The 24,454-nt window shown below is 51.2% G+C and overlaps 1 protein-coding gene across 1 annotated transcript; it reads right to left on the bottom strand.

The window, feature by feature from the left end:
* Nucleotides 1-13,066: 13,066 nt before the first annotated feature.
* LOC122938569 (uridine 5'-monophosphate synthase-like) lies at nucleotides 13,067-17,932 on the bottom strand. Its single transcript, XM_044294161.1, has 6 exons — nucleotides 17,651-17,932; nucleotides 15,574-15,727; nucleotides 14,841-15,488; nucleotides 14,575-14,750; nucleotides 14,215-14,329; nucleotides 13,067-13,936 (listed from the first exon to the last, which is right to left on the bottom strand). Exons 1-6 carry the CDS (start codon nucleotides 17,783-17,785, stop codon nucleotides 13,764-13,766), a joined length of 1,401 nt encoding a protein of 466 aa, XP_044150096.1. The 5' UTR covers nucleotides 17,786-17,932; the 3' UTR covers nucleotides 13,067-13,763.
* Nucleotides 17,933-24,454: the final 6,522 nt, after the last annotated feature.

The raw sequence follows: 24,454 nt of genomic DNA, 5'->3' as shown, positions 1-24,454 counted from the left end.
TAACTGGAACCTCTGGGACTCAATACAGAACTGGAAACTTTTTGTTCCCTATAAACAGGCCGCTGGTAGATTTACCCGACATGTCGATGCCCGGCTGTTTTCCAGCGCATTGACATGACCTGCATCATCCCACCGCCCCTATAACATCTGGGGAAACACTGTTGGATTAGATTTTTTGCATTTATACCCATTTTGTATCATTATCTTTGACCACTGAAGAAGAAACCACACAGGTTTCGAAACGCATTTGGGAAAGAAAGATAAAGCAGCGGTAATAAGAAAGGCCAAGATCCTCCATTAACAAAAACACAAGTCACGTAGCGGAGTTGGCGTCTCAATACCACCAATCTGCATGCGCTGAAAGAAAGGTGCCAGCGCGAGCGCGGGGACTGACGGGGAGAACGAGAAAAAGATATGGGGAGAAGCCACGTACAGTATGTATACCGTAAATCACTACCGGTAGCACCGGACATATACAGAAAGCGTGCAGCACGTGGAGATTGTGACAAAAAGTGGCAACAGGATTGCAACGTACAAATACAAATAACACAGTGTGGAGAAAGACACTAATTAGAGGACTATTGTACTCTTATTAATTACCGCAATATATTAACATAGGTTCCAGCAAATTGCGCGAGCTCCGCAACAGGAACAGATGGAGGGACTGAGACCACAATTGGTTATATTACATACCATCAAGTAATAGACAGCAAAAAAATATTTTTTTTATTTTTTTAGATGAATTGTACAATTGTCATTTTATGTATAATATGTTGCTTTAAAATAAAAAGATAGATATACAAGTGGCGATCAAAATTAGAGAACACACAATTTTCCGAAATGTCAAGGTCATAGCGTAGTCAGTCCTATGTGAAAATATCCTAACATGAGTAAAATAGCAGCATTTTACGCTCATTTTCATAAATTGTATTTATTCTAAAGAACAGAATAAAAATGTAAATGAGATAATTGAAAAAGAACACGGATCCAAATTAGAGAAAACTTTCAGATACCTGCAAGTTATTGGAGTTAATCTGGCAACTGGCGCTAATTTCCTTAAAGGAGTTCTGCAATTTTTTTTAAACTGATGAGATCAGCAGCATCTGATCAGCGGGGGTCCGACACCCAGGACCCCCGCCGATCTGTTGTTTGAGAAGGCAGCAGCGCCGCGGCCTTCTCGCTGTTTACCGCAGGCCCAGAGACGTCACGACTAGTATCAATGGCCTTGGCGCGGCTAAGCTCCAGTCAAGTGAACCCAGGCCATTGATACACGTCGTGTATGCCCCCATTGTCTCGGGAGTGGGCACCCTCTGTCAAAATCTAGGGATTTGGCTCCATTCGTAAGTGCATTGCCCACCGAACTACTGAAGCGTTTAGAGGGGGTACATGTGGAGACTGGTCACACGCTTGCCAGTATCGACGTGGAAGCGCTGTACTCCAGCATCCCACATGACCTGGGTATCCAGGCTGCAGACTATCTCCTCCAGATGAGGGGCTGCCATTATCGTGCCCACAGCCAATTTGTCCTTCGCATTCTACAATTTACTCTAACCAGGAACGTCTTTATGTTTAATAACCAGCCTTACCACAGAGTCAGGGGCACTGCGATGGGGAGCCCCTGTGCCCCATCTGGGCTGGTGGGAGGCTGCACATGTTTTTGGTGAGGACTGCATGGGACCTCTTGATTTGATTGGGCTGTGGGCACGGTACATTGTTGACATCACCACCATCTGGTATGGGACCAAGAATACTTTTGAAACATTTGTTAAGGGGCTCAATCACAACCAGATAGGTCTACATTTCACTTGCGAGTCTGACTCCATATCTATACCCTTTCTGGACGTCTCTATTACTAAAAATAAGATGGGTGAACTGGATACTACTGTATATAGGAAACCCAATTCCACCATTTCCCTTCTGGAGGTGGGAGAGTGGACATCCACTCCCACTCAGAAGAGGTATTCCTAAAGGGCAGTATCTTGCAGGCTGACCGTACTTCTCTGCTTACACCAAAACCTAAATGTGCACAAACGAATCGAACCATTCGTCTCATAACGACCTATGATGAAGTGGCCAAGCCGATACGTGATATTGTGGGGAAATCCTGACGGATCCTGATCTTAAGGAAGTTGTAGGAGATTACCCACCTATGGGCGAGGCAGGAGTCTGCAGGACAGACTCGTGCATAGCCAGTTCACTCCCGTGCCCACGTCCGGTAGCACATGGATCCGTAGTAACATTCAGGGATGTAGCGGGTGTATCGCCTGCAAGTATATCCAAACTGGTAAGGCGGGCTCTGAGTGTCCGGAGTCCACTCGTAGAGGGAGGGGTACTGTCACAACCAGACAGCTGAGAAGCTCTGACAGAAGCCTTTCAGAACCTCCTCCTTGACTTTCTTTGTTGTGATGTTCAGTTCATCATCTCGTTAGCCTCTCTCAGCTGTCATGTAGTTGGATTGATTGCTTCCCTTTAAATTCCTCCCCAGAATGCATTACTGGGCGGCTTATACTACTTCCTGGAGTGTGTGTGCATGCTGATCTTGTTTTCCAGTCTGCTACAAAGTTAAGTGCTGAACATTTATCTGTTATTTTCTGTTTGCTGGATCCCAGGTGACCCTGACTCCCTCCGTGTCTGGTGTAGGGAGCCGGTGGTCGTGTCCCCTCACTATTGTAGGGTGTTCAGGGGTTATATAGTCGAGGTACGTGGATATGCAACCATCCACCTCTGGGATCTTTGCATAGGCTGAGCAGCCAGGGAAAGTCTCAGGTCTTGTGCAGGGGTCTCCCTTTTGGTTCCTTAGCTTTGGATCCAGTGAGTCATATATGCATGTTGCTTTGTCTTGTTTCCTGTACACCGTCCGTGACAGACACTTTCTTCCTCACTTTCAACCTTACCCTATTCCCTCACAGAATTTCAGCCCATCTCTGAGGAGAGAACGATTGAAATCATTGGAGCTCTCAGATCCTCCTCCTCGCCTCTAGACCCATGCCCGGCGGCCGTGGTGAAGTCCGCCGCGGTTGCAATGGCACCATACATTCGAGACATTATAAATAGCTCCTTTTTCAGCGGTCAGGTGCCGGCTATTCTGAAGCAGGCAGTGGTAACACCCCTGCCTAAGAAACCGGTGCTACCTGTGACCGATCTGAGTAACCTTAGACCGATTTTGGGACTGCTGTTCGCTGCAAAGATAGGCGAGAGGGAGGTTGTTGCACAACTACAGGAATTTCTGGAGGCCAATCACATTCTTAACGACTTCCAGTCGGGATTCCAACCCGGAAGGGGTACTGAGACCGCTCTCATCAATGTCCAGGACGATGGCATTAGACCAGAATGACTCTATGGTCCTAGTCCTTCTGGACCTATCATCCGCTTTTGACACTATTGACTATCAAGTGTTACTGAACCAGTTGAAAGTGGTAGCCGGACTAGATGGAAAGACCTTGGCATGGATGGTCTCATCTCTCCAGGACAGGGTACAACGAGTGAAGCTGGGGGTATTTCACTTAGCCGATCTCCCACTGTCCTGTGGAGTACCACAAGGCTCGGCACTATCTCTAGTCTTGTTCAACATCTATCTGAGACCATTGGCTGATATCATCAGGAGCCACAATCTTCAGTTTCATGTTTATGCGGATGATACACAACTGTACTTTAGGCTTGCCAAAGGTACAGTTGATCAAGTCGATCTGGCCGGATGTCTCTTGGAGATCGATCACTGAATGAGTGCCAATCATCTAAAGCTTAATGGCACCAAAACTGAATGTATTACATTCAGTGACCAGAAAATTACACCCTCAGCACCCCAATGGCCATTGTCTTTTGTACCCGTCCCTGAGACAGCCATCCAGGTCAGGGACTTGGGAGTGGTCTTGGACTCCAGATTAACCCTGGCTCCTCAGATAAATCAGGTGGTTAGTACCTGCCACTACCAGCTGAAACTTCTGAGGAGGATCTTAAAATACATCGAATCCCCTCTCAGGAAAGCCTTGGTCGGAGCAGCGATCAGCAGTCGGTTGGACTATTGTAATGCCTTGTACATGGGACTCCCTAAGAAGAACTTGCATAGACTTCAACTTGTGCAGAATGCCGCAGCAAGGCTACTAACGGGTGTTGCCCGCCGAGAGCATATCACTCCCTCTCTTAATGCCTTGCACTGGCTCCCCGTCCAACAACGGGTGCTGTTCAAAATTGTAATTTTAACATTCCACAAGTTAATAAGATCAGACGTGGAGGTAGATCCTTTTCGGCTCAAGGGGCCAGATTTTGGAACCACCTACCTCTGGCCCTGAAAATGATTCCCAGTCTTCTCTCATTCAGACGTGCACTGAAAACCCTACTTTTTAAACTGGCGTTTGATCTTCCTATGTAAATCTTATTTTTGGTTCATATAATTTTGGGGTTTTTCCTAAATCTTAGTCTATAAATTCACGGTTGGTAATGTCCCTTCTATTTTAAAGATACCTTTTCCTCACGTTTATTAATTTTGTTATCTTCACATTCTCTATATCTTGTCCGAACCCTTTGAACCTTGAGATCCCCTTACCTTCCCTCCCTCCCTCTTTCTTGATTCTCCATTTTGATAAGTGCCAGGAAATTGGTCTCTGGAATAGGTGCCTTATACTCTAGGCCTTTGCGGCCCATGATAAAGTGTCATGCCTTCTTCTCAGCCAGCTAAGCGCATGGAGGCCCTAAGGGTAAGACTGCGTGTACACATGACTAAACATCATCATCATCATCAACCCTTTCAGGACTGGGCCATTTTTCACCTTTCTGCTCAGGCCATTTTTAGCAGATCTGTGTCACTTTATGTGGTAATAACTTTAAAACGCTTTTACTTTTCCAGGCCATTCTGAGATTGTTTTCTCGTCACATATTGAATTTCATTAGAGTGGTAAAATTTAGTCAAATAATTTCATTTTTATTTATAAAAAATACAAAATTTACCAAAAATTGGGAAAAATTAGCAAATTTCAATTTCTCTACTTTTATAATAGATAGTAATACCTCCAAAAACGTTAGAAGGCTTAGAAGTTTAGAAGCAAATCTTAAAATTTTTAAGAACATTTCCAAACCCCAATTTTTTCAGGACCAGTTCAGTTATGAAGTCACTTTCTGGGGCTTACATAATAGAAACCACCCATAAATCACCCCATTTTAGAAACTACACCCCTCAAGCTATTCAAAACGGATTTTACAAAGGCCTTATGCACATGTTTTGGTCCGCATCCAAGCCGCAGTCTTCTGATGTGACAGGCATTCATATATCCTAGACACCAGTTTCTGAAGTGGTTAATAACAGGCCTAATTTTGAACAGACGGTCAAATGTTGGGTCGTTTTGGGGTGGGCACTGTGCAATGTCATTGTAGTGTAGGAATTTCCAAATTGAATCAAAATGATTCCGCGTCATGGTCTGACTGTAAATTGGAGTCTGGTAGAAAATGTCCGAACTCCAATATTGCCTAATGCAGCACGAGTCCCCAAAATGTCATCATCTCTGCTGCACTTACTGGGGTCCAACCTAGGGGTCTAGCATATGGCGAAGTAGGGTTCTGGGAAATAAATTGCTGGGCATATACATTTTTTGGGTCACCATCAAATTTATAAAATCTTCTGAGAAAAAGATTTTGAAAACATCAATTTCTGTGAAGCCCGTGCAGTCAATTCGGAATCCAGAGTTTCCCACAAACTCAGGAATTTGGGGCTGATAATGGTCAGGGGGTGGGGTCCATAAGGGTTCACTCTGGGGGGTTGCCTCCTCTGCTACCTGGGGCGCCTTCTAGAGGGTCCTTCATCAGCGGATGATGATGATGAGGGGGTAGAGGAATAGAGGAAAGAGCATCCTCTTCTCCCTCACTGGCAGACTCGTTTTTTTTTGAGGCAAGCATGGCGTATACCTCTTCAGCTGAGTATAGTTGTTGGGACGGACGGGCCATTTTTATTTTATTGGGGTATGATGTGTGAAACGTGTAAACCTTTATTTAGTGTGTATGTAGTGTTTTCACACGTGAAGGGGCTTGTAATAAATTTCTAATTAAATTTTGTATAAAAGTAGTAAAAATAAATAAATTGCAGTGCAAACTGAGCAGACGCGATCAGTAATGGACACTACTGATCGGTACTCAGTGGTTGCAAAATGCACGTACGCAGAAGGTGCGTTCGTGCAAAAACCTAAACTCACACTAAGGGCTCGTTCACGCGAATGTTGGTGTCCCGTTCCTGTATTGCGGACCGCATTTGCGCATCCGCAATGCACGGGCACCGTTCCGTTGTCATTCCGCATCACGGATGCGGACCCATTCATTTCAATGGGTCCGCAAATCCGTGGATGTGGAACGGAAGCACGGAACAGAACACTACAGAAGCACTGCGGAATGCTTTCTGGGGTTCCGTTCCGTGCCTCCGCACCGCAAAAAGATAGAGCATGTTCTATCTTTTTGCGGAACGGAAGGATCACGGACCCATTCAAGTAAATGGATCTGCGATCCCCATGCGCCCGCCCGTGCATTGCGGACCGCAATTTGCGGTTCACAGCATGGGACACCAACGGTCGTGTGAACGAGCCCTAACAAATTTATATATATACAGTACAGACCAAAAGTCTGGACACACCTTCTCATTCAAAGAGTTTTCTTTATTTTCATGACTATGAAAATTGTAGATTCTCACTGAAGGCATCAAAACTATGAATTAACACATGTGGAATTATATACATAACAAAAAAGTGTGAAACAACTGAAAATATGTCATATTCTAGGTTCTTCAAAGTAGCCACCTTTTGCTTTGATTACTGCTTTGCACACTCTTGGCATTCTCTTGATGAGCTTCAAGAGGTAGTCACCTGAAATGGTCTTCCAACAGTCTTGAAGGAGTTCCCAGAGATGCTTCGCACTTGTTGGCCCTTTTGCCTTCACTCTGCGGTCCAGCTCACCCCAAACCATCTCGATTGGGTTCAGGTCGAGTGAATGGAGGCCAGGTCATCTGGCGCAGCACCCCATCACTCTCCTTCATGGTCAAATAGCCCTTACACAGCCTGGAGGTGTGTTTGGGGTCATTGTCCTGTTGAAAAATAAATGATGGTCCAACTAAACGCAAACCGGATGGAATAGCATGCCGCTGCAAGATGCTGTGGTAGCCATGCTGGTTCAGTATGCCTTAAATTTTGAATAAATCCCCAACAGTGTCCCCAGCAAAGCACCCCCACACCATCACACCTCCTCCATGCTTCACGGTGGGAACCAGGCATGTAGAGTCCATCCGTTCACCTTTTCTGCGTCGCACAAAGACACGGTGGTTGGAACCAAAGATCTTAAATTTGGACTCATCAGACCAAAGCACAGATTTCAACTGGTCTAATGTCCATTCCTTGTGTTCTTTAGCCCAAACAAGTCTCTTCTGCTTGTTGCCTGTCCTTAGCAGTGGTTTCCTAGCAGATCTTCTACCATGAAGGCCTGATTCACACAGTCTCCTCTTAACAGTTGTTCTAGAGATGTGTCTGCTGCTAGAACTCTGTGTGGCATTGACCTGGTCTCTAATCTGAGCTGCTGTTAACCTGCAATTTCTGAGGCTTTCAAAGTTTTCCCAATTTTTTGGACTGACTGACCTTCATTTCTTAAAGTAATGATGGCCACTCGTTTTTCTTTACTTAGCTGCTTTTTTCTTGCCATAATACAAATTCTAACAGTCTATTCAGTAGGACTATCAGCTGTGTGTCCACCTGACTTCTCCACAACGCAACTGATGGTCCCAACCCCATTTATAAGGCAAGAAATCCCACGTATTAAACCTGACAGGGCACACCTGTGAAGTGAAAACCATTTCAGGTGACTACCTCTTGAAGCTCATCAAGATAATGCCGAGAGTGTGCAAAGCAGTAATCAAAGCAAAAGGTGGCTACTGTGAAGAACCTAGAATATGACATATTTTCAGTTGTTTCACACTTTTTTGTTATGTATATAATTCCACATGTGTTAATTCATAGTTTTGATGCCTTCAGTGTGAATCTACAATTTTCATAGTCATGAAAATAAAGAAAACTCTTTAAATGAGAACTTTTGGTCTGTACTGTATGTTAAATATAATATAAACAAATCCGTTCTGAACAGATGCAAACTGTTGTATTATCTGAACGGATAATCCGGTGTCCCAAAATCCCGGCCAGCTTTGTTGTCTCTGTGAACCCAGCTAGCAAGCCGTGCCAGTCAACGATAGGCTTCGATGTGGACCACGCCCCTCCCAGTATAACCCCCCCGTGCGTGGGCCGCACCGTCCTGTAACCAATAACAATCCGGAGCGCCAGGACCCCAGGCAGAGTTGGCTGCAGATTTGCCTGAGAGGGTGTGGTACAAATTATGGGGATGTGAGGTAAGGGAGGCGGGCCACGTGACCACTGGAGTGAGATGCTGTTCGGGAGAAGCCAGAGGGTGACCACGGAGCGGTGAGTAATAGCAAGCGCTTCAGTCCCGCTGCGTGGTCACATGACACAAACTAATCCGCGATGCAAAAAATTTGCATGGAGGATTTTTTCTGTGTCGATTTACTCAATTCAATCGAGTAATCATTTCAGCCCTTGTCTAAGCCATTATTATTTAATATCAGAGTGCATTACAGGGGGACGTATAAGAGAATGGGACTACAACTCTCAGCATATCCAAGCCGTTATTATGTAATATCAGAGTACATTATAAGGAGAGGACTACAAATCCCAGCATATCCAGGGTGTTGTAATGTACACTGATATTACATAATAATGGCCTGGACATGCTGAGAGTTGTAGTCCTCTCCTCATCTTGTAATGTACTCTGATATTACATAACAAGAGGTGTAAGAGGAGAGGACTACAACTCCCATTGAATCCTTCACTTCTTCCACTGGTTGTCTTCATTACTTTACTGCATAGCTCCACCTCCTGTTCTGGTCACATGATGGCGAGGTCATTGCAGGTCCTTCACCACCCTCTTCTCTGTTGAGCTCCACCTCCTGCGCGTGACATCATGGCAGGTCCTACAGCTCCAGTAGAAGAGTGTTGCTGGCGTCCGGAGCTGTCAGTTAGCAGAGCAGCACTGTGGTAATGACTTGCGTTATGTATTTTGGGGGGGGGGGGCATTACACTGCATTGAACGTGAAGCTTTTCAGCTGTCCGCCCGTCTGCTTCCACGGACGTTCAGCTGAACAGCAGCACTGAAGCAGGAGGCCCCTGAGCAATTGCCCAGTTTGCCCCCCCGTTAAGTTTAAAATATATGCAACAATTCAAACAATGAAGAAAGATTGGGGGGAGATTTCATTTCAAATATGTCAACGTATGAATCTGGAATGACATAACTGGAACCTCTGGGACTCAATACAGAACTGGAAACTTTTTGTTCCCTATAAACAGGCCGCTGGTAGATTTACCCGACATGTCGATGCCCGGCTGTTTTCCAGCGCATTGACATGACCTGCATCATCCCACCGCCCCTATAACATCTGGGGAAACACTGTTGGATTAGATTTTTTGCATTTATACCCATTTTGTATCATTATCTTTGACCACTGAAGAAGAAACCACACAGGTTTCGAAACGCATTTGGGAAAGAAAGATAAAGCAGCGGTAATAAGAAAGGCCAAGATCCTCCATTAACAAAAACACAAGTCACGTAGCGGAGTTGGCGTCTCAATACCACCAATCTGCATGCGCTGAAAGAAAGGTGCCAGCGCGAGCGCGGGGACTGACGGGGAGAACGAGAAAAAGATATGGGGAGAAGCCACGTACAGTATGTATACCGTAAATCACTACCGGTAGCACCGGACATATACAGAAAGCGTGCAGCACGTGGAGATTGTGACAAAAAGTGGCAACAGGATTGCAACGTACAAATACAAATAACACAGTGTGGAGAAAGACACTAATTAGAGGACTATTGTACTCTTATTAATTACCGCAATATATTAACATAGGTTCCAGCAAATTGCGCGAGCTCCGCAACAGGAACAGATGGAGGGACTGAGACCACAATTGGTTATATTACATACCATCAAGTAATAGACAGCAAAAAAATATTTTTTTTATTTTTTTAGATGAATTGTACAATTGTCATTTTATGTATAATATGTTGCTTTAAAATAAAAAGATAGATATACAAGTGGCGATCAAAATTAGAGAACACACAATTTTCCGAAATGTCAAGGTCATAGCGTAGTCAGTCCTATGTGAAAATATCCTAACATGAGTAAAATAGCAGCATTTTACGCTCATTTTCATAAATTGTATTTATTCTAAAGAACAGAATAAAAATGTAAATGAGATAATTGAAAAAGAACACGGATCCAAATTAGAGAAAACTTTCAGATACCTGCAAGTTATTGGAGTTAATCTGGCAACTGGCGCTAATTTCCTTAAAGGAGTTCTGCAATTTTTTTTAAACTGATGAGATCAGCAGCATCTGATCAGCGGGGGTCCGACACCCAGGACCCCCGCCGATCTGTTGTTTGAGAAGGCAGCAGCGCCGCGGCCTTCTCGCTGTTTACCGCAGGCCCAGAGACGTCACGACTAGTATCAATGGCCTGGGCGCGGCTAAGCTCCAGTCAAGTGAACCCAGGCCATTGATACACGTCGTGTATGCCCCCATTGTCTCGGGAGTGGGCACCCTCTGTCAAAATCTAGGGATTTGGCTCCATTCGTAAGTGCATTGCCCACCGAACTACTGAAGCGTTTAGAGGGGGTACATGTGGAGACTGGTCACACGCTTGCCAGTATCGACGTGGAAGCGCTGTACTCCAGCATCCCACATGACCTGGGTATCCAGGCTGCAGACTATTTCCTCCAGATGAGGGGCTGCCAGTACCGTGCCCACAGCCAATTTGTCCTTCGCATTCTACAATTTACTCTAACCAGGAACGTCTTTATGTTTAATAACCAGCCTTACCACAGAGTCAGGGGCACTGCGATGGGGAGCCCCTGTGCCCCATCTGGGCTGGTGGGAGGCTGCACATGTTTTTGGTGAGGACTGCATGGGACCTCTTGATTTGATTGGGCTGTGGGCACGGTACATTGTTGACATCACCACCATCTGGTATGGGACCAAGAATACTTTTGAAACATTTGTTAAGGGGCTCAATCACAACCAGATAGGTCTACATTTCACTTGCGAGTCTGACTCCATATCTATACCCTTTCTGGACGTCTCTATTACTAAAAATAAGATGGGTGAACTGGATACTACTGTATATAGGAAACCCAATTCCACCATTTCCCTTCTGGAGGTGGGAGAGTGGACATCCACTCCCACTCAGAAGAGGTATTCCTAAAGGGCAGTATCTTGCAGGCTGACCGTACTTCTCTGCTTACACCAAAACCTAAATGTGCACAAACGAATCGAACCATTCGTCTCATAACGACCTATGATGAAGTGGCCAAGCCGATACGTGATATTGTGGGGAAATCCTGACGGATCCTGATCTTAAGGAAGTTGTAGGAGATTACCCACCTATGGGCGAGGCAGGAGTCTGCAGGACAGACTCGTGCATAGCCAGTTCACTCCCGTGCCCACGTCCGGTAGCACATGGATCCGTAGTAACATTCAGGGATGTAGCGGGTGTATCGCCTGCAAGTATATCCAAACTGGTAAGGCGTTCCGGAGTAATGCGACTGGGAAGAGGTGTACCATCCATGATTTTATTAATTGCAGATCTCGTGGGATCATATACGGACTTGCATGCAAATGTGGCAAGGAGTATATTGGAAAGACGATTCGTGAATTTCGGAGACGGGTGGGCGAGCACCTAAATGATATTGTTAATCAAAAAGACACACCGGTCGTAAAACATGTCCATACTCTGCATAATGGCAGTGCCCGAATCACGTTCGTGGGCATTGATAAGATCCTTCTCCCTGTGCTGTCCAATCACGAGAAGGAACGCCCAGGAGAGCAGCTGATGTCTCCTCCCCATTGCTCCGATAGTAGTAATTAGCATACGGAGCAGGAGACTGTAATGGGGGCCACAGCGGGCGAACGGAGCGGCGCACAGGAATAATAGTAAGTGCAGAAAGATCCCTGGGCGCCGCTTTATGTAGCCTGCTAGTTAAAGTCTGGGCCCATGAAAGGTCATCTTTAACGTTTAATACAGGATGCAGGTGCCGGCAGCAGTATCACATAGCCGGCACTCTGCCTATGACAGGGAGCTGCGATCAGCGGCAGTTAACCCCTCAGGTGTGGCACCTGACTGGTTAACTGCCGCTGATCTGCTGCCAGCACCCGCCTCCTGTATTAAACGTTAAAATAATTGATGGCAGAGGCCACAGGGTCACCCCCCTCCTCATTGGTGGTGCAGTGGCAGTTCCAATCGGAGCCCCAGCAGTGTAATCCTGGGGCTCCGATCGGTTACCATGGCAGCCAGGACGCTACTGAAGCCCTGGCTGCCATAGTAACCTCCCTGCTGCTGTGTGTACTATGCACAGGGCAGCAGGGACAGTGTGAGATCTATCAGGGTGAGGCTACATGCACACGGCAATTGTTTTTTGCCGCCTCTGATCCGTTTTTTTGCGGATTGGATAGTTTCCTATTCATTTCTATGGATCCGTTAAAAATGCAGTGGACTAATCCATTTCTTTTCCGCGTCCGCCGTCAGTGTTTCCCATCCGCAAAAAAAGGATTGCATGTCCTATTCTTGTCCGCAATGAACGTTTTGCAGACCCATTGAAGTCAATGGGTCCGCTCAAAAATGCGGATGACCAATGGAAGCCATCCGTAGCCGTTTTTTTTTGCAGATGGTTGCTGGGAAACCTGTATATATTAAATAAGAATTACAGCCTTCAGGGGTTTTTTATGCGGACGGCAAAAAAATAAATAAATGAAGACACACAGAAACGCAACCTACAAAATTTGCAGACAAACGGAATGGATGGGGATGTAAAAAAAAAAAAAAAAAAAAAAAAAACAGGACTGCAAAAAACAAGTGCCGTGTACATGTAGCCTAAATAGGACAAGGGATTAAAAGCCCAGGTTCTAGCCCCTAAGGGTGGGGGAGGGGAAATAGTTATTAAATAAAAAGTAAAAAATTATTAAGTATAAATCACCCCCTTTCCCAATTTAACATATAAAATATATAAATAAACATCACATATCGCCACGTCTGAAAAGTCCAAACTATTAAAATATATATATAAAAAAAATAAAAAAAATATATTTTCTATAAACCCATTGTCTATTTATCAAACTGTTTCCTATTGATTCCGTGTTGAGTCTACGGCCTTCCCTTTCATGCCTCCTCTGAGCCCCACTCCTTCCCCTCCTTGTTCTATAATAGACGTCCTCCAACCATTATCTTGCTTATTGGTTTCCCTGTGCTCCTGCCAACAAGCCCTTCGTTCCCTTTGATAGTTGGGTCCGTTTACACTTACGGCCCTCGCAGCAACATGTGCGCTCCCTATATATCAAGTGTTCATAAATTGTTCTCCAATTTTGATCGCCAGTGTATATTGGACAGAGCCGGCCATGAATTGAATACTATAGAACTTCATTAAAAAAAAAAAAAAATACAAAAATAATTACCGAACTCAGGTTTGGTTCCAAGTGCTACCTTAGAACCGAACCACAGTTTGGGAAATGTTTTTTTTTACAATACAAATTAATTTATGAAGTCATTGCATGAAGTGAAGCAATAATTTCGGCTCATCGGAGCCAATACATTCTAATACTGTACGGAGCGGGAGCGCCATACAGTATTAGAACTAAATTTTACGCGAATAGACTTTCGCTCATCCGTAATAGCGACCATCGGCAGGGACTCATGGTCCCCCGCCAGTCCTGGCCACATAAGCCTCCCAGCCAGCCCGCCGGTACATTTCCGCCGCCACCAGCCGCTTGTTAGATGAAAGGATACCGCGGCCCACGATTATGACGTCACAGCCCTTGTTCATGACCTCATGTGGCGTCTGGTACTGCTGCCCCAGAGAATCTCCTGTGAGAGACAAAGACACGTGAGTGAGTGACCCCATAACCGGAGTGGATCTGATGGGGGTCTTCCAACTGCTTACTACATCCTACACACAGATCAGTAGTGAAGGGGTCACCGGATCCCAACTTCTGGACCAGCAGGGTCTCCGCATGCCCCTCATACCCCTCCCTGCGCTACCACCTGTAGTTGGAGCTGGGTCACCCTCGGTGTGGGCAGAAGAGGCCACGAGGTGCCTGGTTTCTGCATGATGTGAGGTGCGGGCCTCCTGTGATACCACTCACCTCCCGGCTGCATCTGGACCCCTGGCGTCAGGTGCAGAAACTGCGGCCGCTCACTCACTTTACCTCCAGAGATAAAGCCGAACACAAAAGTGGGGTACTCCTCCGCCAGACGCACCTAGGGGGGGACAGAGGAGAACAATCAGACCCCACCATAGACAGAGGGGCAGGTATAGGTAAGCGTGAGGGAGACAGATCGCTGCCAGACCCCACCGCAAACCCCCTCCTGCCAGACCCCACCGCAGGCCCTTCCCACCAGAAGCCACTGCAAACCCCTCCCACCAGACCCCACCGGCACCACAGCTAAGGGATACCCCTTACGGGATCTGCCTGGTGATTATAGCCCGCTATCAGACTACTCACAGCCGCCTTGGTGTACTCTCCAGTAGCCAGTGACCCCTTGGAGCTCATCTCGGCGATCACGAGGCAGCCCCTGCCCAGCTCCTCCCCCACCTCCTGTAGACCTTGTACCACCCCGGGGCCTGGCACAGCATGGACGTTTACCACATCAGCCCAAGATGAGATTCTGAAAACGCCACCTGCAGAAAAGATCAAAAGTCGGGTCACCGTGCCACCTGGAGACCAGAGGGTGTGGGTGCAGGCGCGGGGGGCGCAGGGGGAGTCCTCACCCTCATACTGGTGCTTCACCGTGTTCCCAATGTCTGCAAACTTGCGATCTTCGAAGATGAGGAAGTCGTGCTGATCAGCGAGCGCCCGGAGCCGGGAGGAGACGTCGGGAGTGAAGTCACTCAGGATGTCCACGTGGGTCTTCAGCATACAGATGGAGGGTCCCAGCTCCTCAGCCAACTGGAGCAGCTCCGCACAGTCCGTGAGGTCGGCTGACACGCACAGGTTACTCTGCTTCTTCTCCATCAGGCGGAGCAGCCGCTGTGCCATAGGGTGAGTGCCGGGGAGAGCGGCGCGGGTGGAGTAGCTGAGGGCGCTGCAGGGGGCCTTGACTGGTGCGCTCACCTTACTCCCTGTTATAAACCTCCGGACGTTTTCCACCGTCTCTGCGTCCACCTTCCCTAGCTGCTGCAGGACGTCCATGAGCTGGCTGAGGGTGCAGATGGCGTGCAGCGTGATGCCGCTCTCCGCCAGCTTCTCCCGGCCGCCCTGTTCTCTGTCCACCAGCACAATGGCGTCCGTCACCTGCAGCCCCTCCCGTCGGAGCACCTCCGCTGTCTCCAGGACGCTGGAGCCACTCGTCACAACGTCCTCAATGATCAGGCAGGTGTCCCCAGGGGTTATGGTGCCCTCCACCAGACGCTTTGTTCCTGGAACAGAAGACGAGGATGAAGGATCCGACCTCCCCACCCAGCTGGACACCGTCCAGAACCGCCAGTCACATGACCCACTCACCGTAGCCTTTGGCCTCTTTCCTGCGGATCAGCATCGGTAACTGGTGATTCACGCAAATGATGGTGGCGAGGGGGAGGGCGGTGTACGGAACGCCGCAGACCGTGTGATACTGCACCCCCGCATCCTGAGCCGTCTGATAGAGGCGATCCGCGACCTGCACGAGCCAGAGGTAAAAAACACGACCCACCGAGGGCATCATCCCTGGGGTCAGACAGTAGGGCCTCTGTCTATCCTGCCCCCCACATTATTACACTGTCCGCCTCTGCCCCCCTCCTCCTCCTGTGACTTCTCCCTCCTTTGCCCCCGCACTCACTGCCCCCTCCTCCTGCGACTTCTCCCCCCTTTGCCCCCACACTCACTGCCCCCTCCTCCTCCTGTGACTTCTCCCTCCTCTGCCCCTACACTCACTGCCCCCTCCCCCTGTGACTTCTCCCCCCTTTGCCCCTACACTCACTGCCCCTCCTCCTCCTGTGACTTCCCTCCTTTTCCTCCACACTCACTGCCCCCCCTCCTGTGACTTCTCCCCCCTTTGCCCCCACACTCACTGCCCCCCCTCCTGTGACTTCTCCCCCCTTTGCCCCCGCACTCACTGCCCCCTCCTCCTGTGACTTCTCCCCCCTTTGCCTCCGCACTCACTGCCCCCCCTCCTGTGACTTCTCCCCCCTTTGCCTCCGCACTCACTGCCCCCTCCTCCTGTGACTTCTCCCTCCTCTGCCCCTACACTCACTGCCCCCTCCTCCTGTGACTTCTCCCTCCTCTGCCCCTACACTCACTGCCCCTCCTCCTCCTGTGACTTCCCTCCTTTTCCTCCACACTCACTGCCCCCCCTCCTGTGACTTCTCCCCCCTTTGCCCCCACACTCACTGCCCCCCCTCCTGTGACTTCTCCCCCCTTTGCCCCCACACTCACTGCCCCCTCCTCCTGCGACTTCTCCCTCCTTTGCCCCTACACTCACTGCCCCCTCCTCCTGCGACTTCTCCCCCCTTTGCCCCCACACTCACTGCCCCCCTCCTCCTGTGACTTCTCCCCCCTTTGCCCCCACACTCACTGCCCCTCCTCCTGCGACTTCTCCCCCCTTTGCCCCCACACTCACTGCCCCCTCCTTCCTTGACTTCTCCCCCCTTTGCCCCCACACTCACTGCCCCCTCCTTCCTTGACTTCTCCCCCCTTTGCCCCCACACTCACTGCCCCCTCCTTCTGTGACTTCTCCCCCCTTTGCCCCCACACTCACTGCCCCCTCCTCCTCCTGTGACTTCTCCCCCCTTTGCCCCCACACTCACTGCCCCTCCTCCTGTGACTTCTCCCCCCCCCCTTTGCCCCCACACTCACTGCCCCTCCTCCTGTGACTTCTCCCCCCTTTGCCCCCACACTCACTGCCCCCTCCTCCTGCGACTTCTCCCCCCTTTGCCCCCACACTCACTGCCCCTCCTCCTGTGACTTCTCCCTCCTTTGCCCCCACACTCACTGCCCCTCCTCCTCCTTCTCCCTCCTTTGCCCCCACACTCACTGCCCCTCCTCCTCCTTCTCCCTCCTTTGCCCCCACTCACTGCCCCTCCTCCTGTGACTTCTCCCCCCTTTGCCCCCACACTCACTGCCCCTCCTCCTGTGACTTCTCCCCCCTTTGCCCCCACACTCACTGCCCCCTCCTCCTGTGACTTCTCCCCCCTTTGCCCCCACACTCACTGCCCCCTCCTCCTGTGACTTCTCCCCCCTTTGCCCCCACACTCACTGCCCCCTCCTCCTGTGACTTCTCCCCCCCCCTTTGCCCCCACACTCACTGCCCCCTCCTCCTGTGACTTCTCCCCCCTTTGCCCCCACACTCACTGCCCCCTCCTCCTGTGACTTCTCCCCCCTTTGCCCCCACACTCACTGCCCCCTCCTCCTGTGACTTCTCCCCCCTTTGCCCCCACACTCACTGCCCCCTCCTCCTCCTGTGACTTCTCCCCCCTTTGCCCCCACACTCACTGCCCCCTCCTCCTGCGACTTCTCCCCCCTTTGCCCCCACACTCACTGCCCCCTCCTCCTGCGACTTCTCCCCCCTTTGCCCCCACACTCACTGCCCCCGCCATCCACGCACCTGGTTGAGCAGCGCCGGGTAGGACACGATCACCCTCAGGTCGAAGTAGACGGGGGACAGGACCCCACTCTTCAGGGTAAAGCTGCCGAACTTCAGCGCCTGCACCCGGTGAAGCTCCGCCGCCAGCAGCTCCATCTTCTTCCCCACGTGCGCTGCAATTTCGGCCTCAGCACAAACACCAGGGTAACGGCTGCTATAGTCAGAAAGGACCTGCTGACGTCACAACATCACGTGACTAGCACAGGCTGACTGTTTGCAGAGAGGGAAGGTCAGGTAAGGCGGCGTCTGTAGAGGAGAGAGAGTCTGACTGCTGGGGAGGGGAGAGGAGTGTCTGACTGCTGGGGAGGGGGGAGAGAGTCTGACTGCTGGGGAGGGGGGAGAGAGTCTGACTGCTGGGGAGGGGGGAGAGAGTCTGACTGCTGGGGAGGGGGGAGAGAGTCTGACTGCTGGGGAGGGGGGAGAGAGTCTGACTGCTGGGGAGGGGGGAGAGAGTCTGACTGCTGGGGAGGGGGGAGAGAGTCTGACTGCTGGGGAGGGGGGAGAGAGTCTGACTGCTGGGGAGGGGGGAGAGAGTCTGACTGCTGGGGAGGGGGGAGAGAGTCTGACTGCTGGGGAGGGGAGGGGAGTGTCTGACTGCTGGGGAGGGGGGAGAGAGTCTGACTGCTGGGGAGGGGGGAGAGAGTCTGACTGCTGGGGAGGGGGGGAGAGAGTCTGACTGCTGGGGAGGGGGGGAGAGAGTCTGACTGCTGGGGAGGGGGGGAGAGAGTCTGACTGCTGGGGAGGGGGGGGGGAGAGAGTCTGACTGCTGGGGAGGGGGGGGGGAGAGAGTCTGACTGCTGGGGAGGGGGGGGGGAGAGAGTCTGACTGCTGGGGAGGGGGGGGGGGGAGAGAGTCTGACTGCTGGGGGGGGGGGGGAGAGAGTCTGACTGCTGGGGAGGGGGGGGGGAGAGAGTCTGACTGCTGGGGAGGGGGGGGGGAGAGAGTCTGACTGCTGGGGAGGGGGGGAGAGAGTCTGACTGCTGGGGAGGGGGGGGGGAGAGTCTGACTGCTGGGGAGGGGGGGAGAGAGTCTGACTGCTGGGGAGGGGGGGGGGAGAGAGTCTGACTGCTGGGGAGGGGGGGGGGGGAGAGAGTCTGACTGCTGGGGAGGGGGGGGAGAGAGTCTGACTGCTGGGGAGGGGGGGGGAGAGAGTCTGACTGCTGGGGAGGGGGGGGGGAGAGAGTCTGACTGCTGGGAGGGGGGGGGGAGAGAGTCTGACTGCTGGGGAGGGGGGGGAGAGAGTCTGACTGCTGGGGAGGGGGGGGGAGAGAGTCTGACTGCTGGGGAGGGGGGGGGAGAGAGTCTGACTGCTGGGGAGGGGGGGGAGAGAGTCTGACTGCTGGGGAGGGGCTGAGAATTGTATCCAGCGGGGGCTGCTGTGTGATATTATATACTGGGGGGGCTGCTGTGTGATATTATATACTGGGGGCTGCTGTGTGATATATACTGGGGAGTTGCCTGTGTGTTGTGTGTGATGGGGGGGCTGCTGTGTGATATTATATACTGGGGGGGCTGCTGTGTGATATATACTGGGGAGTTGCCTGTGTGTTGTGTGTGATGGGGGGGCTGCTGTGTGGGATTGTATGTTGTTGGTAGTGTGTGTAAAGGCTGTATTATTACAGAGGCAGATTTTCCAGGCGATAAGGAAGGACTCGCCTGCTGAGGAGACCGCTCCCATTACATGCAGCCGTCTTCTCCCCAGTATGAGGAGGGGGGGGGGGGGGGGGCGGTCGTTATTCCATTGCTTGTCTCCACGCTGTACAGTTTTTTGCCAGCGGCAGATTGTAACCTGCACAATCATCCGGTAATTGCCGGCGGTATTACACTGGACTGATGATATGAGAATGTGGGGATGACTTCAGACCAGAGGTCGCAGTAACGTCTGTACAAGCGCCAGAGACGCCTGTTCAGGCTGTTTTACTCTCTGAACCCCGTTTAAGGTGTAGCAATACGCCGTAGACTTTTCCATGCCATTCATCAGCGCAGGCGCTCTGAACATCATGGAAGTGCTGCCTGTGTCTGCAATAAGGAGCTTTGTCATTTAAAAAAATAAATAAATAAATAAAAAAAAAGGAGCTTTGTCATTGGTTAGTTTGGACGGTACAGTGTCCTGCAGCAGAGGAAGCTGGCGGGAGCTGTAAGGAGGAGCGGCTAGCTGGCGGGAGCTGTAAGGAGGAAGGGCTAGCTGGCGGGAGCTGTAAGGAGGAGCGGCTAGCTGGTGGGAGCTGTAAGGAGGAGCGGCTAGCTGGCGGGAGCTGTAAGGAGGAGCGGCTAGCTGGCGGGAGCTGTAAGGAGGAAGGGCTAGCTGGGGGGAGCTGTAAGGAGGAGGGGCTAGCTGGCGGGAGCTGTAAGGAGGAGGGGCTAGCTGGCGGGAGCTGTAAGGAGGAGCGGCTAGCTGGCGGGAGCTGTAAGGAGGAGCGGCTAGCTGGCGGGAGCTGTAAGGAGGAAGGGCTAGCTGGCGGGAGCTGTAAGGAGGAAGGGCTAGCTGGCGGGAGCTGTAAGGAGGAAGGGCTAGCTGGCGGGAGCTGTAAGGAGGAGCGGCTAACTGGCGGGAGCTGTAAGGAGGAGCGGCTAGCTGGCGGGAGCTGTAAGGAGGAAGGGCTAGCTGGCGGGAGCTGTAAGGAGGAGCGGCTAGCTGGCGGGAGCTGTAAGGAGGAAGGGCTAGCTGGGGGGAGCTGTAAGGAGGAGGGGCTAGCTGGGGGAGCTGTAAGGAGGAAGGGCTAGCTGGCGGGAGCTGTAAGGAGGAGCGGCTAGCTGGCGGGAGCTGTAAGGAGGAGCGGCTAGCTGGCGGGAGCTGTAAGGAGGAAGGGCTAGCTGGCGGGAGCTGTAAGGAGGAAGGGCTAGCTGGCGGGAGCTGTAAGGAGGAAGGGCTAGCTGGCGGGAGCTGTAAGGAGGAGCGGCTAGCTGGCGGGAGCTGTAAGGAGGAGCGGCTAGCTGGCGGGAGCTGTAAGGAGGAAGGGCTAGCTGGCGGGAGCTGTAAGGAGGAGCGGCTAGCTGGCGGGAGCTGTAAGGAGGTGCGGCTAGCTGGCGGGAGCTGTAAGGAGGAAGGGCTAGCTGGGGGGAGCTGTAAGGAGGAGCGGCTAGCTGGGGGGAGCAGTAAGGAGGAAGGGCTAGCTGGCGGGAGCTGTAAGGAGGAAGGGCTAGCTGGCGGGAGCTGTAAGGAGGAAGGGCTAGCTGGCGGGAGCTGTAAGGAGGTGCGGCTAGCTGGCGGGAGCTGTAAGGAGGAAGGGCTAGCTGGGGGGAGCTGTAAGGAGGAGCGGCTAGCTGGGGGGAGCAGTAAGGAGGAAGGGCTAGCTGGCGGGAGCTGTAAGGAGGAAGGGCTAGCTGGCGGGAGCTGTAAGGAGGAAGGGCTAGCTGGCGGGAGCTGTAAGGGTCCATTCACACGTCCGCAATTCCGTTCCCGAAAAAAATAGAACATGTCCTATTCTTGTCCTCAATTGCGGACAAGAATAGGCATATTCTATAGTGCCAGCAATGTGCGGTCCGCAAAATACGGAACGCACATTGCCGTGTCCATGTTTTGCGGCTCCGTGGATCCACAAAACACGTTGCGGACGTGTGAATGGAGCCTTAGGAGGAGGGGCTAGCTGGCGGGAACGCTTCTCAAGGACCCCGGCAAATATGGCAGCGGTGGAGCTGAAGACGACATCCCAGACATCAAGATGGATGCGCAGCACAAGGTGACAGCAGTGTGTGATCTATCCATGTATGTGGTGCAGTGTGATCATCACACACTGCACCACATCACACACTGCACCACATGCACATCACACACTGCACCTCACACACTGCACCACATGCACATCACACACTGCACCTCACACACTGCACCACATGCACATCACACACTGCACCACATGCACATCACACACTGCACCACATGCACATCACACACTGCACCACATGCACATCACACACTGCACCACATGCACATCACACACTGCACCACATGCACATCACACACTGCACCACATGCACATCACACACTGCACCACATACACATCACACACTGCACCTCACACATCACACACTGCACCACATGCACATCACACACTGCACCACATGCACATCACACACTGCACCACATGCACATCACACACTGCACATCACACACTGCACCACATGCACATCACACACTGCACCACATGCACATTACACACTGCACTACACGCACCTCGCACTGATGTGTGTGTGATGCATGTAGTGAATGCAGGTTATTAAAGTACAGGGAGGATCCGCCATATTGGACCGGACTTTATCACTTCCCTATAATTGCCTCATGTTCTTCAGAGCAGGTTCCTCACCTCTGAGGCCATGTTCACACCACCGCTATTTATTTCTGTTCTGCTCCGTTACATGAGCAGAATAACAAAAATAACGGAAGTTCTGGACGGGCCGCGTAAGGGTTGGGTTGTTGTACATTATCGTCTTGATCAGTGACCAGACTCTTCTTGTGCTGGTATTTTCACAAAGGACAGATGTCCCCTCGTCCATCTGGGGGTCTCTCCAGGACTGGTCCTCTGCCGTCTGCCCAGTTGTTCCAGTTTACCATGGATCTCTTCCTGGTACTTGCATATTGTCGGCCTGGTCTCCCATGTCCCCGCATTCTACAGACCCTCTCTATCGGGTGGACCTCCATCTGGTTCCTTGGGGCCTATTGTCATACAAGGTGTCCTGGCGTCACCTCCAGTCCTCGATATCCATAGGTACCTTCCAGACATCACTTCCAGTGGTCACGTCTGATTCTCCTCGTGGCTATTCTCTGCTGCTGTCCACGTCTCCTGATAGCTCCAACCCTTTGTCTTCGTTTGACTGGTCTTTCCTCTTTCTGCCCAGTTTGCCTCACTGGGTGTTCTATGCTCTCTGGCCGGCCCTCCTGGTCAGGCTCTTCCTGTTTATCCTGCGAGATCTCATGGCCAGCCTCACATTTGTTCTGGTCTTCTATTCCCTCCCCATGGTATTGCTTTAGAACGTCCCATGGTCTCCTGTGTCCCCCAATGATATCAGCAGTTCCACAGCTCAGAAGTCGTGTCCTTTCTGCCGCAGCTCTCACCCTTTCAGATCTCAGGGGGCATGTCCTTTCTGCTGCAGCTCTCACCATTTCAGGTCTCAGGGGTCATGTCCTTTCTGCTGCAGCTCTCACCATTTCAGGGGTCATGTCCTTTCTGCTGCAGCTCTCACCCTTTCAGATCTCAGGGGTCATGTCTTTTCTGCTGCAGCTCTCACCATTTCAGGGGTCATGTCCTTTCTGCTGCAGCTCTCACCCTTTCAGGTCTCAGGTGTCATGCCCTTTCTACTGCCGCTCTCTCTTTATGACAGGTCAGGTGGCATGTCCTTTCTGCTGCAGCTCTCTCCCTATCACAGCTACAGCTAAGGTGGTGGGTCCTTTCTGACGCAGCTCTCACCCTTTCAGATCTTAGGGGTCATGTCCTTTCTGCCGCAGCTCTCACCCTTTCAGATCTCAGGGGTCATGTCCTTTCTGCCGCAGCTCTCACCCTTTCAGATCTCAGTGGTCATGTCCTTTCGGCCGCAGCTCTCACTCTTTCAGATCTCAGTGGTCATGTCCTTTCGGCCGCAGCTCTCACTCTTTCAGATCTCAGGGGTCATGTCCTTTCTGCCGCAGCTCTTACCCTTTCAGATCTCAGGGGTCATGTCCTTTCTGCTGCAGCTCTCACCCTTTCAGATCTCAGGGGTCATGTCCTTTCTGCTGCAGCTCTCACCCTTTCAGGTTTTAGGGGGCATGTCCTTTCTGCTGCAGCTCTTTCCCTTTCAGATCTTAGGCGGCATGCTCTTTCTGCCGCAGCTCTCTCTTTATGACAGTTCAGGTGGCATGTCCTTTCTGCTGCAGCTCTCTCCCTATCCCAGCTCAGGGTGTGTGTTCTTTCCGTTGAAGCTCTCTCCCTATCCCAGCTCAGGGTGTGTGTCCTTTCTGCTGCAGCTCTCTCCCAATCGGAGCTCAGGGGGCGCGTCCTTTCTGCTGCAGCTCTTCCCCTGTAGCTATCATTAGATATAGCTGGTAGCAGCCGAAGGATGGAACTGAGCATATGCGTCCACCTCTGTAGGTGGATGTCCACATTACTATACAGAGGGCCGCCAGGGGGCGACATTATAATGAAGCGAAGAGAATATCTCGCAACTCGAACATTTTTGCAACATAAAGTAACAGATTTTCTTTTATGCTGAATTATATTAAAGTGACATTTAATGGTGACACGACCCCTTTAAGCAGCAGGACTTTTCTCCAGTCGTGTACGTTGGGTGTAGTAGTCAATCACTGCTGGTGATCGTGTGGACATGGGTCTTGTAGGACACTGTGGAGAATTGCATCCCACTGCTGGGAGTGAGTGGACGTTAGAGGGTTAAACAACAAGACACGTTCCCTGTAGGCCCGTCTACCACGAGAGGAAGGGCCCCGAGCAATGAGATGGTCGCCCTGCCCCCACAGGACCCGAGTTCTCTACAGATGGGGTGTCACTGCTACAGTGTAAGGACCCCAAAGCAAATTGGGGCCCCTTCTAGATTCCCCCCCCCCCCCATATCAAGTATATGGAGAAGGTGTTATATAGAAAATGAGGCTCTGACAAGTCGTCTTTTCACCTGAACACCCACAATGCACTGCTCACTGAGTTCAGCTTTGGTTGTGACCAGAGAAGAAACCATCACATGTACAGACTGTAGCCATACTGAGCCGCTGCCTCTATAGACAGAGATCCGGGGGTCCTCCTCACGATGTCCGGGGCCCCCTCGTTTCTGTAGAATCCGAGC

The sequence above is a fragment of the Bufo gargarizans genome, chromosome 5 (genome assembly GCF_014858855.1).
Source record: "Bufo gargarizans isolate SCDJY-AF-19 chromosome 5, ASM1485885v1, whole genome shotgun sequence".
NCBI classification, from domain to species: domain Eukaryota; kingdom Metazoa; phylum Chordata; class Amphibia; order Anura; family Bufonidae; genus Bufo; species Bufo gargarizans.
The sequence above is the reverse complement of the archived record's forward strand: the minus strand, read 5'-3'. Positions and strand labels throughout refer to the sequence as shown.